This window comes from Canis lupus, chromosome 9 (assembly GCF_011100685.1).
Source record: "Canis lupus familiaris isolate Mischka breed German Shepherd chromosome 9, alternate assembly UU_Cfam_GSD_1.0, whole genome shotgun sequence".
Taxonomy (NCBI): domain Eukaryota; kingdom Metazoa; phylum Chordata; class Mammalia; order Carnivora; family Canidae; genus Canis; species Canis lupus.
This window is the reverse complement of record NC_049230.1, coordinates 11,787,513-11,803,268: the sequence shown is the minus strand read 5'-3', so window position 1 is coordinate 11,803,268 and position 15,756 is coordinate 11,787,513. Positions and strand designations below refer to the sequence as shown.

The 15,756-nt window shown below is 47.6% G+C and overlaps 1 protein-coding gene across 3 annotated transcripts in view; it reads right to left on the bottom strand.

Annotated features, from left to right (window-relative positions):
- The window catches only part of WIPI1 (WD repeat domain, phosphoinositide interacting 1), a 32,804-nt gene that overhangs the window by 7,962 nt on the left and 9,086 nt on the right, over window positions 1–15,756 (bottom strand). For all 3 annotated transcript variants that reach the window (XR_005364283.1, XM_038546783.1, XM_038546784.1), the window contains 5 exons: window positions 11,355–11,451; window positions 3,533–3,630; window positions 2,801–2,893; window positions 2,021–2,091; window positions 1,319–1,426 (listed from right to left, as the gene is read on the bottom strand). Coding sequence is in view for 2 of the 3 variants with exons in the window: in XM_038546783.1 (XP_038402711.1) it covers window positions 1,319–1,426; window positions 2,021–2,091; window positions 2,801–2,893; window positions 3,533–3,630; window positions 11,355–11,451 (467 nt within the window). In the remaining variant the exon portion in view is untranslated. The remainder of the gene's footprint in view (window positions 1–1,318; window positions 1,427–2,020; window positions 2,092–2,800; window positions 2,894–3,532; window positions 3,631–11,354; window positions 11,452–15,756) is intronic.

The following is a 15,756-nucleotide window of genomic DNA, read 5'->3' as shown; positions in this document are numbered from 1 at the left end:
GCAGGTAGTTATATTCTAGTGCTCACATGCTACAGCAGAATTTCTAGGAATGGCCTCAAGATTCCACGCCCTGGTCCCTAGAACATTGAAACAGTGACAAAATAGCCCTCTGGTGACTGTGTTATGTTTATGGCTCAGACCACTGTAGGTAGAGAGATTATCCAGATGGGCTTGATCTAGTCCCAGGAGCCCTTAACAGCAGAGAGGTCTCTCCAACTGGTGGCAGACGAGGAAGGCAGAAGGAGAAGTTGGAGCAATCCAGAGGACAAGAAGGAATCTGTGTGACACTACGGGATCGAAGGCTATGTGAGAAGGGAAGCAGGTGGCCTCTTGGGCTGAGGGCCACCAAGCATGTGGGCATCTCACTGCTACCACTGCAAGGCCCTGGATTCTCACCAGGAACAGGACTGAGTTTGGAAGAGGGCCCCAGGCTCCAGATAAGAGCGTGGCTGCCTGGCACCTGGATTTCTGCCTTATGAGACCCTGGATGGAGAACTAGGCCGTGCCACCTCGGGCTAGCGACCTACAAGGCTGTGGTATAATGAATGTGTGCTGCTTTAAGCCATTACGTCTGGGGTCACTTGTTACAGCAGCAAGAGGAAACTAATACACACGCCACTGGCTGCAGGGGAAGGCAGCTGCACTCCTGCCACTGGTACAGCCACAGGCACTGGGGGTGTCTCCCATGCGCCCAGTGGCAGGCAAGATGGCGGGGATTCACATATTATTATACCCATAGCTCTGCTGCCCCCCCCTTTTAAGATTTTATTTATTTATTCATGAGAGACAGAGAGAGAGAGAGAGGCAGAGACACAGGCAGAGGGAGAAGCAGGCTCCCTGCAGGGAGCCCCACGTGGGACTCGATCCCAGGACTCCAGGATCATGCCCTGAGCCAAATGCAGACACTCAACCACTGAGCCACCCAGGCATCCCTGCTGCCTAATATTTCTTAATGTCTACCGTGTGCCAGGCACCATGCTAAACACGTTGGCTCAAGGAACTCACTTAATCCCCATGACAAGCCCAAGAGGCATTGATGATTATTTTGTACGGAGGTTACAGGAAGGTTAAATTACCTGCCTGGGTCTCTCAGTGCAGGGCAGCCTGGGCCAGAGCGGGGGTTGAGCTCAGGGGGGTGGCCCCGGATTTTGTGCTTCCATGCGTTACACCACCGAGGTTTGGTCAGCATACGCTCACCACTTCGGGGAAGGCAGAGCCGGTAAGGCCGAGTGCATGGCATTCAGAAAGCGAGGAAACCACTTACGCGGGCAGTGGGAGCACAGAACCACCTGGCTCCTCTGGTCAGGCACTGACTTACCTGTTAGTGAGGTGCTCCAGCTTGAAGATGTGCACGGTCTCGGTGTTGCTTGAGGCACAGAGGAACTGCGAGTCCATACTGAACACGAGAGAGCTGATTGTCACGTACCTAGGGAACACGGTGACGTGGAGATGGACTAGTGAGCCCGACAGGGGAGGGTGGCTGCTTTACAGTTCAAAACCCAGCTTTGTAAGAAAACTGGACATGTCCTGGGGAGTCTAGGTATTCCAAATCCCCCTGCCGTTGTGTCATTCCTAATTTAGAAATTCATTTTGGAAAGATTCGTAAAGGGCCATGGTCTTGGGTGGGAAGAAACAAAGCACCGCCCCTTCCTGTCACCTTGGACGTCTTCCAGCGGCTCTGTGCACCCATCCAGCTGCAAAGGCTACCGCCAAGAGGTTCCCCGCCCATCACACTTCATGGATTACTTTTGGGTTGTGACTTGCCTGCGCTCTCGTTTCTCCTTTGCTCGCTGCCCTGGCACCCATCACAGAAGGCTTCCCGTGGCTGAAGCCCTGTGCTAGGACAGCGGCCGAGCTGTCAGGTGTACTGAGCACCTAGCACAGCGTCTAAGGCAGGTGACCTCCTCCGGGGGAGAGGAGGGCACAGAGCCACCCTCCACGCTCTCCCTGGACGGCTGCCAGCCGCCCACGGCGGGTCTTTAGTGTCTACTGTAACATGGGTTTCATGGTGGACACAGACCTTTTCATGCCCCTTCGAAACTCGTAGAGCTTTTGCCCATCAGGTACAGAGAACACCCGGATGACAGTGCCCTGAAAAAGACAGCAGGGGGACATTTCAGACCATGAACGGCTTCAGACCAAGATGTCCCTTCAGAGAGGAGCTTGTTTTATTGGTTTTGAACAGCTGTCTCTGAGGAGGAAGCACGAAGTGTTGGGCATAGAGGCTTTTTTGTTTGTACACTGCCACAGAAGTGATTCTTGGGACGGGTGTGAAACACTGTTCCCCTTTCCCTCCATGCCCTAGCTCAGGGCTGCGTGTGTGCGCGCGCGCGCGCGTTCAAAATGCTTGGGCTTCCTGGAATAGCCAGTCTCCGCCTGTCAAAAAACACATGCTTTTCATGGCATTTGAAATCCAACTGGATCGCCTTCCCTGCCCATCCCAGACAGAAGAGATCAATCTCTCCTGCTAAATAGCACAACATTTTGTTTACACGGTTCATGAAATGCAGCCTCTGTCTGTTTCTAGGGAAGATGTGCATGCGTGTGTCTCACTAAGACCACACGCTTTTGTGTCAAGCAGCTTGCATCTTGCATAGCAGAGGCCTTTGCTCTGTTGAATTATGTATCCACATACACAGCATGCATGGGTCAGAGGCTCCCCTCGGAAATGGATTCCAGGTAGGCCCAGAGACCAGTCAGTCCTTGTCCCCAGCCCCATCTCATTGGATCTTTGGCCCCAGGGAGCCGCCCGGTGGAGCCGTGACAAGAGAGCCAGTGGAGATGCGGCAAGTGCACTCACTTTTTCAGAGGCGCTCGCTAGTTTTGAGCCCAAGGCATTGAAGGCGATGGCGGCCAGCGTCCCCTCGTGGGCAGCAATTGTGCAGACTGTTTTCTGTTGGTGACAAGGGAAAACAGACACGGATGCTGGGACAGAGGGAAGATGCATTTCCCCTCCCTCCTCTCCTTCGGAGATGCCCTCCCGCCTTTGCTGGGCTCCCTGTGTCTCTCTCTGCACCAGGCCATTTACGCAGGAGCCATACAGCCTCTTCTGGTCTATCCAGATTCTGCCGCGGTTCCTGCCCTCCTCCTGCCCTCTGGAAGATGGACAGCCAACCGCAGGCCCAAGGCGCAGCGATGCTGCCGCGGCCCACCCTGCACGCCGCTTTCGGGGGCTTCCCGCAGCAATCGTGCCCTGCCCTGTGAAGCCGCGGGGGGCACAGGGCAGGAAGTGGACATCCGTACACTGTCACCTACTTCAGCCAGACAATGGGCCACCTGCTGGCACGTGGTTTCCACTCCACTGTCTACGTCTGCCTCGGCTGGCGAGCCGCCTCGCAGGTTGACTCACGGCAGCCAGGACGGGTATCATTACCTTCTCCTCCATTCCCAGCCAGACTGTGGCCAAAACAAACGCCCCCGGTGTCGCTTCTCCCTCTACACCCTGCCTGCCGCGACCCAGCCTGCTCATCACCTGCCACTGACCACGCAGCCAAGCCGGTGGGCTGGGTCAGCTGGGTCACTGCCAACTCACCAGGGAGTGTCCATCGTAAAGCACAATCTCGCCTGTGGTCAGGCTTCCAGGGTAGGCCACATACGAATTGGAATGGTTGATGGAGAGGGCACAGAGACCTGGCAAAGAAGGGACAGCAGATGAAGAGGCCACGCAGAGACCAGGCCTGGAAAGGGCATCTGAAAACAGCGCAGCTGCAGTGCCACCTACTGGCGAGGGGAGGGACGGCTTAGCCGACCTTTCCTGCGATCAGGGAATCTCTACAGTAAAATTCACACTTGATGCTGGCCAGGTCTCTGCAGCAAAGCAAATAGAACTCAGAATACTGAAAAAGTTCTTCTTGACATTTTGCCACGGGGCTCTGAAACCGCATCTGTTTCTCTTTCATTACCCTCTAAGGCTCTAAGAGACTTTACGGAAATAAAGGCAGTATGTCTCAGCCTTCCTGCAGGTGACTACATGCAGCTGGCCACTCATAGCCAGTTGGGGAGCCCAGGAGGTGGAGGGTCGGGGGGAAGGACCTATTTAGAAACTGTTCATTTTTTTTTTTAAGATTTTATTCATTTACTCATGAGAGACAGACACACAGAGAGAGAGGCAGAGACATAGGCAGAGAGGGAAGCAGGCTCCACGCAGGGAGCCCAGTGTGGGACTCGATCTCGGGTCTCCAGAATCATGCCCTGGACTGAAGGCAGGCACTAAACCGCTGAGCCACCTGGGCTGTCCGAAACTGTTCATTTCTAAGCCAAATAAATGTCTGCCTCGTGAGGGAAATGGACACCTCCAGAAATGCAAGTTCATTTGAGGGCTGAACCTTCAGGTAAGATGGATCTCTGCCATTGAAATAAGCTAAAGAAAGAGGACATTTTGGTCTTAAGGTGCTTTGACAATATTCCGGGAGAGCAAACAGCCAATCACATCACTGAACTGATGTAGACAGTTTTTGTTTATAAGGAGACTCAAGGTGGGGGTAGTTCTAAAAGTGTTTAAGTAAAGGATTTTCACAGCAGTGGTCTGGATTAATAGTAGAGGTGTCTGTGACAGGAGTGAATTCAAGGAATTAGTGGAACCAAAAGCGTTACCAGAATAAGAACTTTGAGATTAGGCAAGTGTGACCTCTTTTTAAATGAAAAAGGCAATTGACAACTTTGTCACAAGTTAGGGTATGTGTGTATATATATATACACACACACATAAATGGTGGGTGTAGAGCCCACCCTTGTGGGGCTTGAACTCACAGCCCTGAGATCAAGATCTGAGTTGAAAAACCAAGAGTCAGACACTTAACCAACTGAGCCACCCAGGTGCCCCACAAGTTTAGTATATTAAACAATTTCTTAGACAAGTATAAGAAAAACTTTATATCAGGCTAAAATGCACCCAACCTAATCTGCTGGGGGCGGGGGATGAGCAGAGAAAAAAAAATCCAACATTGAGAACTGAAACCGAGGTCCTCCTTCCTGCTCTCTGGCTTTGATGAGGACAAAGCCAGGGCTGTGTTCTTATCACTTGCCACACAGAACTCTGGGGAGAACGTGACTGAGCCCAGAGCCCTTACCTGCGTGCTTTGGCATCCTGCAACCCCTGCTGGTACAGGGTCACTCTCAGCCCTAGCCTTAGGGAGAGAGACTCCTGTATCTTCCCAGTTTTGCTTGGGGAACCTCAATTCCCCCATCTTCTCTGGGCTCCTTGCAATCCAAGTGCAATTTCAAGAGCAGCTAGCAGGTGGAAGGCATTCTGGTCTTGTGAAACAGGCGGGAACAGCATGGGAGGTTGGGTTGGCTTGCATGGTGGGTTCCCATAGGGCTGCTTAGCAGAAGAGATGGTAAGACTGGACATGGCAACTGGGCAAGGACTTGAGGACCATGCCAAAGAGTTAAGATCTTAAAAATGCAGCGGGTATGCGCCAGAGGTTTCTAAGCCCGTATGTTTAAAAAAAGCAGTGTTAATCAAGACCACAATGAGGTACCATTTCACACTCACTAGGATGGCTATAATCAAAAAGACAGATAATTGGAACCCTCCTACGCTGCTGCTGGGAATGTAACATGGGACAGGGCTTTGGAAAACAGTCTGGCAGTTCCTGAAAAGGTTAAACACGGAGTTATCATATGACCCTCAAATTCTACCCAGGAGACATTAAATCATACAGCCATATACAAAGCAGTATCATTCCTAAGAGTCAAAAAGTGGAAACAACATAAATGTCTATCAACTGATAGACATTTGATATGGGTAATATGGGTAAATACCCTTATGATGGAATATTATTAGATACAGAACAAATAAATGTTCTAACATGTAAGTGAAAGAAGGCTGATACAAAAGGCCACATATTATATGATCCCACTTACATGTAATACCCAGATTAGGTAAATCTAGAGAGACGTAAAGTAGATTATGGTGACCTGGGGCTGGGGGTATGGGGGGGGTTAAGGGCTATGGGATTTCTTTTTGGGGCGATGAAAATGTTCTAGAATTGGTTGTGGTAATGGTTACACAAATATACAAATACACTAAATATACTAAATACACTAAATATACTAAAAGCTATTGAATGGTGCACTTTAAATGCGCGGATCATACAGGATGTGAATTCTAGCTCAACAAAGCTGTTAGGAAAAAAAAAAGGAGTGTTTTAAGAATATTTGTTTGGCAGAGATGGGCTGAGGACATGGAGTCAAGACCCAGGTCTGTCTTCGACTCTGTAACTCTGGCTGAGTGATTTGTGGCCTTTTGAGGCTCACATGTTTATTATCCATGACATGAGGGGGCTACAGTGATCTTTCCAGCTTTAACATTCTAAGATGCCAAGTCTTCGTTTATTTACATCCTCCTCTGAAAATATCAAGGCCCATCTGTGTGGCAGGGAGAACGGGGAGGTTTTTGAGCAGAAAGCTTGGACTTTTGAGTTGCCCTTTAGAGTTCTTTTTTAAAATTTAATTGAGGTAGAACTGACATATATAACATTATGTTAGTTTCAGATGCACGACATAATAATCGGATATTTGTATATAATGTATCACGAGTGAGGGATAGTCTAGTGAGTCTAGTTAACATCTGTCACCATACGCAGGAAATTTTCTTCTCATGATGAGAGCTCTTAAAAGCTTACTCTCTTACCAACTTTCAAATATGCCATAGTGTTAGTAACTATAGTCTCCATGCTGTATATTACATCCTCATGACTTATTTATAACTGGAAGTTTGTAACTTCTGACCCTCTTCGTCCATCCCCCCTCCCTCCCCATCTCCCCACCTCTGGAAACCACCAATCTGTTCTCTGTACCTTCTTTTTTTTTTTTTTTAAGATTCTGTTTATAAATGAGATTATACAGTATTTGTGGTATTTGTCTTTCTTTGACTTAACCCACATAGCATGATGTCCTCAAGGTCCATCCATGTTGTCCCCAATGGCAAGATTTCCCTTTCTTTCTTATGCCCAAATAACGTTCCATTGTACATATGTATACACCACATTTTCTCGATCCGTTCATCCAATGGGCATTGGTGTTTCCATGCCGTGGCTGTTCTAAATAATGCCGCAGTGAACATGGGGGTGCAGATGATCTTTTTCGGGTTAATGTCTTCATTTTCTTTGGATAAATACCCACAAGTGGAATTGCTGGGTCACATGGTAGTTCTGTTTTTAATTTTTTGAGGAACCTCTGTGCTGTTTTCCAGAGTGGCTGCACAGTCTGCGTTCCCACCAGCAGTGCACGAGGCTCCTCTTTCCGCTGCATCCTCGCCAGCACTTTGTAGCTGTCTTTTTGATACTAGCCATTCTGATGGGTGTGAGATGGCCTTCAGAGTTTTTGTTGTTAAAGTGTAAATATCCCAGAAAGGAAGAAAAGCTTACATTCCTTCGAGTAACATCAAACCTTCGGTAGTATCTGACAGTGGGATGACACTAGACTCTAACAGGGAAAGTTCGATGGCCAGGGCAGGCCTACTCTGACACATTACACCTTATCTGAGAGCTTTGCCTCCGGGCTTGCGCATCTGCCAATCCACTTGAATTTAGCCAAAGGATCCTGCACACCAACCTTTGCAGACTTAATGAAGGTCCCCAGAAAGGTTTCCCACGAGTTTCTTAGATTTCGCATGGTTCAGTTCTCAGAGTCAACCAGCTACAAGAATGCATTTTTATTCCTTCTGAAGCCCCCGAGGAAAACATCAAGAGCTCACTTGAGGCTTAGATATTAACATTCTCCTCGTCCTGTTTCCCATCACAGGTGTCACACTAAGCCTACTCCAGGAAGGAAATCAGCTTTGTCTCTGATATCATTTTGCATCACAGAAAAGTCATAGTGTAAAAGACTTGCAGAGTCCAGAAAATACAAAGCAAGAGAAAAAAAAAAATCACTCATTGGTCTAAAACCCAGAGGCTTTTCACCATTCTCAATATTCGAGCATATTTTCTTCCAGTCTTTTTTCTATATAGGAATTCGGTTTTGGGCAGCCCCGGTGGCGCAGCGGTTTAGTGCCGCCTGCAGCCCGGGGTGTGATCCTGGAGACCCGGGATCGAGTCCCACGTCAGGCTCCCTGCATGGAGCCTGTTTCTCCCTCTGCCTGTGTCTCTGCCTCTCTCTCTCTCTCTCTGTGTCTCTCATGAATAAATAAATTAAAAAAAAAAAGGAATTCGGTTTTGATGTGGCTTTTGGGTTTGCTTTAGAATTGACACACAGTCTCATGAATCACTGTCCGCTCTAACTTCACTGAAATTGTTTGGCTGTAATTGTTCTGCAGTGGGAAAAGAAGTGCCTGTGATGGGTGCAAGAACCAATGGGATCGTCGGCTGGAATCAGAAGGAAGTCCCATGATTCTAGATCATCCTCACCTTGGTAGTTATAGTATGACTTGACAAACTTCAAGCAAATTAACAGCGACTTATACACTGCAGTTCCCTCTGGGTCGATTGATGTCTCAGAAGATGCTTTCCAAGTTTCACAAATAGAAATCTCTGTATTTGCCAATGTTCTAGAGCCACTTACCCCACTTGTATTACCCTTTTTCAGAGGGAGCGCTGGCTTGGGCATAAACCGCTCCTTTGTTCTACCACACAGACTGCTGTGTGGTATAGACGGTTCCCTCGATGTTCTGTAGAGGGTCTTGTTTACGGCACCGCCGAGTTCTGCAGTTGGCAGAGCTTGCGTGGAGATCTCCACCCTCACTGCTCAGCACACAGACTGCTGTGCTGGCAGGAAATTAACTTCGAGCCCCGTCTGGCCAAACCCTTTAAAGGAAACAGCCTGCAATCTTTGACACAACAGGATTGGCCGTGACATAAACACAGACGAAAGGAAGGAAATTTACAGCCGCATTAGATACTGGGTGCGAAGCAATGGTAGAGCTCTGTGTATAGCATTTATTTATAATTCACTAGGTTACAATCCACTTGGCATCAGTGCGCTCCAGCCAGTTGGACAAGGGACTCCGTTTCTCTTGTGTACCCATTAAGCATTTATCAAATCGAGAGCCAGAGTTTCCGTCTTACGTCTCCGTTCAGAAAGTGAATGAGAGAAGGGCGACAAATAAAGGAGACTCCCTGTGTCTGAAAATTTTACATTCCTGGGTCTGACGGCTCAGAGTCAGCTGAGCGAGGAACTGGTCGTGTCCCTGCAAGTGCAGCTTTGACCATGTCAGGCTGCCCTCCAGGCAGGGGCTGGCTAGGGAGCGAGCCTCGCCTTTGCTCTCCCTGCCTGGCTCTTAATCCGCCCCAAAATAACTCTGTGGGATACACATTATCGTCTCTCTTTCGCTGGAGAACAAAGGGAGCTCAGTGGAAGTTGACATGATAATTATAAATTGCAGGATTTGAAAAAGTCTTGGGCTATCTCTCCAAAGAACACCAAAGGTGTCGAAAGACCGTATTTGGGTCTTTTCAACCCGCCCGTGGTCTTTCAGAAGGAAATGCTAACTTTGTCCTTGAATCCATTCATAACGTTTATGGGAGGCAGAGAAAATACCTCCCACTGTTTCTAATTTTTCTTGTGATAAAATTATTCCTTTACAAATCATACCCATTCTCTCTAACATAAAATACAAGGGGCCCAACCACCCTTTCAAGCCTTCTTTACACCCTGTTTAAGCTGCAACAAGTGAGGCAACCAATGAATTTTTGGAGCTAAGAAAAACAGGTACATTTGCTATAAATTAAGAGTAGATGGGGAGAAACCGTTTTTCACGGGAGGAGTGGGCCCAGTCCTGCGGGCAGAGCTGTCTTGCAGGCTGAGCATGTGAAGCCGACCGCAGCGCTAATACACAGACCCCTCTGCTGGAGAGGGTACTGACCATGGCAACCCCTGCCTTTCAGAGAAATAGAGAACCAAGGCAGCTTCTAGCTTCCTGGCCACCTGGGTGGTCCCTTGCCGGAATCCATCAAGGTCTAACTCAGGTCCATTCCTGCATGAGATCTGCTCTGATTTGGCCACAGAACTGCTCCTGCCTGACCTATAGAAGAGCACATGTTCCTTTCAACTGTTTGCACCCCACAGTCCCACACTGGGTCCTAGCCCTGCAAAGTGCCAGAGCATTTGTCTTATACTCCATTACACAAAACACATTTGTCTCCGGGGACTCGTGTGGCTAGATTTTGAGTCCCTGCTGGGTACGTGCCCTACCTATACCTGACAGCGCCTGCTGTGGCTCCAGACACACGATACATCTTCAGTACCTACTTTCCCCGATCAGTTCAACCTCATATTTCTGGAACAAAAACCTGACCATCCACAGCTCCTTCACTTACCATCCTTCATTCTATGAAATATGCTTTAAAGTCATCATCTCACAGAATTTTACAATGGCCTCAATGCCTTTGATCTTTGAAAATATATTCTTTCATGGCTGAAATGTTAAAGCACTGAAGTTGACAGTAAAGGGCCATCTATGTAACTGAGAAGAGGGAAGGAGAGCAAGCATAGGAGATTTTCCTGCATGGTGGGCTGGGAGCTGGTCACAAACTTGACCTCTTGTCATTCTCAGGTGATCCTGCAAGATAGCTATTAGGTATCCCATTTTACAGAGAAAAAACTCTGAGGCCCAAAGGGCCTCGGGGACTTGGGTTGGGCCATACAGACCCTGCAATTCAGTGAAAGTCAAAGGATTAGGAAACTGCTGTAAACTGGAGGAGCCACTTACTGATCCTAAACTGATCCTAAACCTGAATCCCTGGAGACACCAGCTGTTCTCGTGTGAGGACCCCCTACCCTCCCACATGATGAAGGGCTTCTTTCTCATTTACTTCTTGCTTAGTGAACCCCTATGCATTATCTGCTCTTTCAATCTACCAAATCCAATCTAGTCCCATTCTTACATGGCGCACTGGTTAAACAGTGTTAGAACTGAAGGATTTAGTAAAGACCAGTATCCTAGCACATCACCCACGTAGAGAGATTTCACTTTAACATTATAAAACACATTCTTCATAGCCTTTTTCTACTCCTGCAGACACACCAAGTCAAAACCTGCTTCTAATTATTACACCTACTCTGTACTGAACAATCACAGAAAATAATTAGGGGTAAACATGTTTTAATATCAGATGCATGAAATCTCCTACGCGTCTACCTTAAGTGTCTTAACACATTTGCTGAGAATGGGTCCCAGATGAAAGGGGTTTCTGGAAGGCTGCGGCCTTCCTGAAGGATGCACTGCCTAACATAATTGGGATTTGCCACCATGAAGAGAAACCTCCCAGGTAAACACCACTGAGACTCAAAACCCATAAAAATACTGCCTTAGGTTTTCCAGTAAGGAGGGAATCCAGCCTGTGAAGGGAGCAGGTGGGGGTGAGACGAGGGTGGGTAGGGAGGGGGGCATCCTCCCTGATTTTGGAGCTCACCTGTTGGGTTTGCAGGAATATCCAGGATGGTTTTCAACAGTTTCATGTCTTTGATGTTGTGAATGTAGATGGCCTCCTCCAGACACACCAGCAGCCTCTGCAATCACACAGACTCATCAGTCCACTGGGCCAGTTCCTCCCAAAGGAACCAACCAAACGGAAATCACTTATCTTTCATGTAAGCCCTAAACTTGCTTCAGAGCCTAAAGGAGGAAGAATTTCAAGGATCGATTTGAAGATTATGCTTATGTACGCACATGCATGCACGCACACATTATCCACCTGAACAGAACCATAAAATACAAGATCTTAAAAAACTTCATTTAAAATTTTAAAAAGATTTGTGCGGAGGTGCCTGGGTGGCTCAGTTGAGTTAAGTGTCTGCCTTCGGCTCAGGTCATGATCTCAGGGTCCTGTGATCCAGCCCTGTCTTGGGCTCCCTGCTCAGTGGGGAGTCTGCTTCTGTCTCTGCCCCCAACCTCGTGCTCTCTCTCTCAAATGGATAAATAAAATCTTAAAAAAAAAAAAAAAAAAGAAATTGAGATTGTGTGTTTGTGTGTGTGGTACTTTCCCTTCTCTTTAGAACTGGAATTCCTGGACACTTCCTGATCAGACTCCCTTTACTATTTAGGACAATTTTGGGTAACCTTTTTGGTTCCTATTCCCACCAGACAGGCTCCCTTTCAATGTCCATAATGAAATCTCCCTCTTGCACAGACATGGGTTTCTTTACTCCTCCTGTATTACCAATCTTAGGCTTTACCCCCTCCAAAGAACTGCCAGCTTTACCTTTGTTCCACTCAACTCTCCTCCACACCTACTTTTAAAAAAATTTGTATTTAATTATTCAGGAGAGACACACAGAGAGGCAGAGACACAGGCAGAGGCAGAAGCAGGCTCCCTGTAGGGAGTCTGATGGGTGACTTGATCCCAGGACCCCGGGATCATGACCTGAGCCAAAGGCAAATGCAACTACTGAGCCACCCGGGTGCCCCTCCACACTCACTTCTGTGTACTCTCTCTGGCCCTGGTATAGGGAATTGGAAAGCCCTTCTGCCCTCCTGTGCACACTCGGCCCCAGGGTGCCGCCTGCTCAGGGTCCCTCCCAGCTTGGCTCCTTTCCCTCTCCAGGGCAGGGAGGCCCTTCTCTTCCTTTTCAAATGAGGATTGTCAGGTGTAGAGGTTCTTCCCAATGGCCATGCTACTACCAAGTGGAAACAGGCCGCGGGGTCGATGTTGGGTGTGTAAAGGAGCGGAATGCATAGCTCAGTGCGATGCGGATGCTGGGTGCCAGTGAGGGGCTGTTGGGAAGGAGTTTTTGGTTGGGTAGCTCTTTCCTCACTCTAAGCAGCTGCCCATGACCCCTGCACAAGCCTGACTAGCTTCCTCTAAGCTGGTGGTTCTCAGGCTTTGATGAACCAGCCGAGGACCTAAGGGACAAGACCTGGCCTCTCCCTGGAAATTCTGGTTTGAGAGGTTTTAAACATGAATCCTGGGTCATTCTGCTGCACACCTGAGTTTGAGGGCCACTGTTCTTAGGCCAGATCCTTTTATTGCACAAGACAACACTTACAGAGGAAGGCACCTAAAAATACTACAAAAATCCCTAGGAGGTTCTCCTCCAAGGGACTAGACTGCCCTACTGTTTTCCCAGTATGACTTCTCACGGCTCAGAAAAATGAAGACCATCACTTTTACCAAGCAGAAAATAAAATGTAAATGCCTTCCTCAATTTTAATTAAGGTTCTGTGGCCACAAGTCTGAGCACCAAGGGGTAAGAAAAAAATCTAATAGGGTCTCAAAATTGATGGCAAACATTCGCGTTTCTCTGAGAAACATAGTCCCTGAAACAAAGTCCTTGCCGTTTGCCAGCACTTTCTATGGTTTGGACTATAGTAGTATATGGTAATGTTCTTAGGTTTCTGACGTCCTCCTGTATCCCCACACCCAAGCCCCAGGACACTGGGTCCTCAACATATGCCTCTTGTAGGAACAGCCTCCATATCCAGCTCATGCCACCTGTCGGCATCCGTCCCACCAGCTGTCATAGCACCAGCTGCTCTGTGGCCCACTCAGTGAGTTTCAGGTCACCCCTGCTGGCCACAGACAAGAATAAAATGGGAGGGAAACAGAGATAACAGCAAGGGGGAAAGAGGAGGCATCGTGTCCCAAGTTCCTGCGCAAGACTCTTCTGGGGCCAGCGTGACCCTGGAAACTGCTCTTTAGTGATCAACGTTCAGCCTTAGCAGAACCCTGGGTGGGCCTTCGACTCCGCTCGTTCCCAGTCACCTTGGCTCTCATCAACTCTTCTAGATTTTAGAAGTAATAACCCCTTTTAGTGATTAAGAAAATATTGATAGCATCTGCCCTCAAGCATCACAGATTCAGAGGTAGCTCCAGAGGCTTCGATCCAGGGGATGTGCAGCTGGATAACCCAGGGCCCCTCAGAACAGATGGTCAGACCACCGTCACAGTTTACATATGGAAATACATCAAATGTGTCCTCGTTATGCCACAAGATACATCTCCTCAATTAAGGACAAGGGGCACGACATTAACTGAGGTTGAGAAATACCTTTACTAAATATTTTTCCTTTCTATATACTTAGAAAAAAATAGAGATGTTCTCTCCTCATAACTCCCTACACAAATCTTTGATGGTTTCCTGTTGTTTTTTAAAAAAGGAACTGCACTGCCCAAAGACCCGCTGACTCCCACAGCGGGCAGGATGCGCAGCACTCACTCCTGTTCATTTCCTGCAGGGGGCGGCAGAGCCCTGGCATCATGGGACCCTGGCCCCGCAGGGAGGGGCTGCTGCAGGTGCCCAACCCCAGAGCTGCCAAGGCCCAAGCCTATGTTTTAAAAAAAAGCACCCCCCCCCCCCCAACTCAGGGCACCTGAGTGGCTCAGTTGGTTAAGCGTCTGCCTTCAGCTCAGGTCATGATCCTGGGGTCTTGGGATCGAGTCCCTAGTTGGGCTCCCTGCTCAGCCTGCTTCTTCCTCTCCCTCTGATAAATAAAATCTTAAAGAAAAAAAGAGAAACTTCTTAGGAGAAAAAATGCTAAGGAGGAGAGAGGTGTCTAAGTGGGTTCCAATGAACCTGCCCATTCACAGCTGAGCAGTGCTAGGAGCATTGACCTTCTAAAGATTTTGGGGCAGGGGAGCCTCAGAAGTCACAGATGTTATACTGAGGACAGGGTGGCATTGAAAGGCTAGCAGACTCACACACTTGAGTAATCCTCTGTCCCATTTGGTAATGAAAATGTCAGAGAACAAGTAAGAGAGAAATTACAGAAATAAATTCCATAGGTACTATTTGAAGGTTCTGATCTTATAGGACTTTGGCCTAAACAATCTTTTTTTTTTTTTTTAAAGATTTAAAAAAAATTATTTATTTCGGAGAGAGAGAAAGAGAGAGCATGAGCGGGGGTGGGCAGTAGAAGAGGGAGAGGGACAAGCAGACTCCCCACTGAGCAGGGAGCCTAATGCGGGGCTCCATCCTAGGGCCCTGAGATCATGATCTGAGCCAAAGGCAGACGCTCAACTGACTGAGCCATCCAGGCACCCCTGGCCTAAATAATCTTAAAAAGACAATCAGGTACCAAAATAGAGATTTTAATTTTCATATACTGGCTATCACTGCATGCAAAGATAATAAAGTTTTGCAATGAATTTAATGTGCTACCAACAGATTTTAGAGAGAGCCCTTGAGCCAAGAATCAGGCTTAAAAACCTTCAAGTCGAAAACTCTCAAATTGCCTTTCCCTCCCTGGCCAAGAGCCTGGGCTTACTTCCTTCTTTACTCCTGCTCCTTACTTAAATAGCCCCACATCCTACTTCTTAGGCTCTCTTCAGTACACTGCTTTATATAGACCTAAGTGGGTATCCAATCAAAGTAGTTGACCAACTCAACGAAACAATCTCTTCCTTCTCATAAACGGAAGAGAGCACTTTGTCTCATTTGTTTAAAAAAAATTAGCATTTAATAGTTTAGGTAAGAAGACAAGAAAACATTGTCCTTGATGAATGCAATGACCTCCATCATCCTGGAAATATTGAACAGAAAGATCTGCATAGTCATATAAAGAATGTTTGTTTACTTATTTAATAGGTGGTCAGGAAATGGATATTCACTGAGTATTTTTTTTTCCACCAGGCACTGTCTTTTCTACTAGGCCTACAGTAGTGAACACAACAGATACAATGCCTGCCCTCATAGGATTTAAAATCTAATGATTTAAGATAAACTCATTCATAGCCCCAAATATTTATTTAAGGAAATTTTCTATTTTTTTTAAAGATTTTATTTATTTATTCATGAGAGACAGAGAGAGAGAGAGAGAGAGAGAAAGAGGGGGGCAGAGACACAGGCAGAGGGAGAAGCAGGCTCCATGCAGGGAGC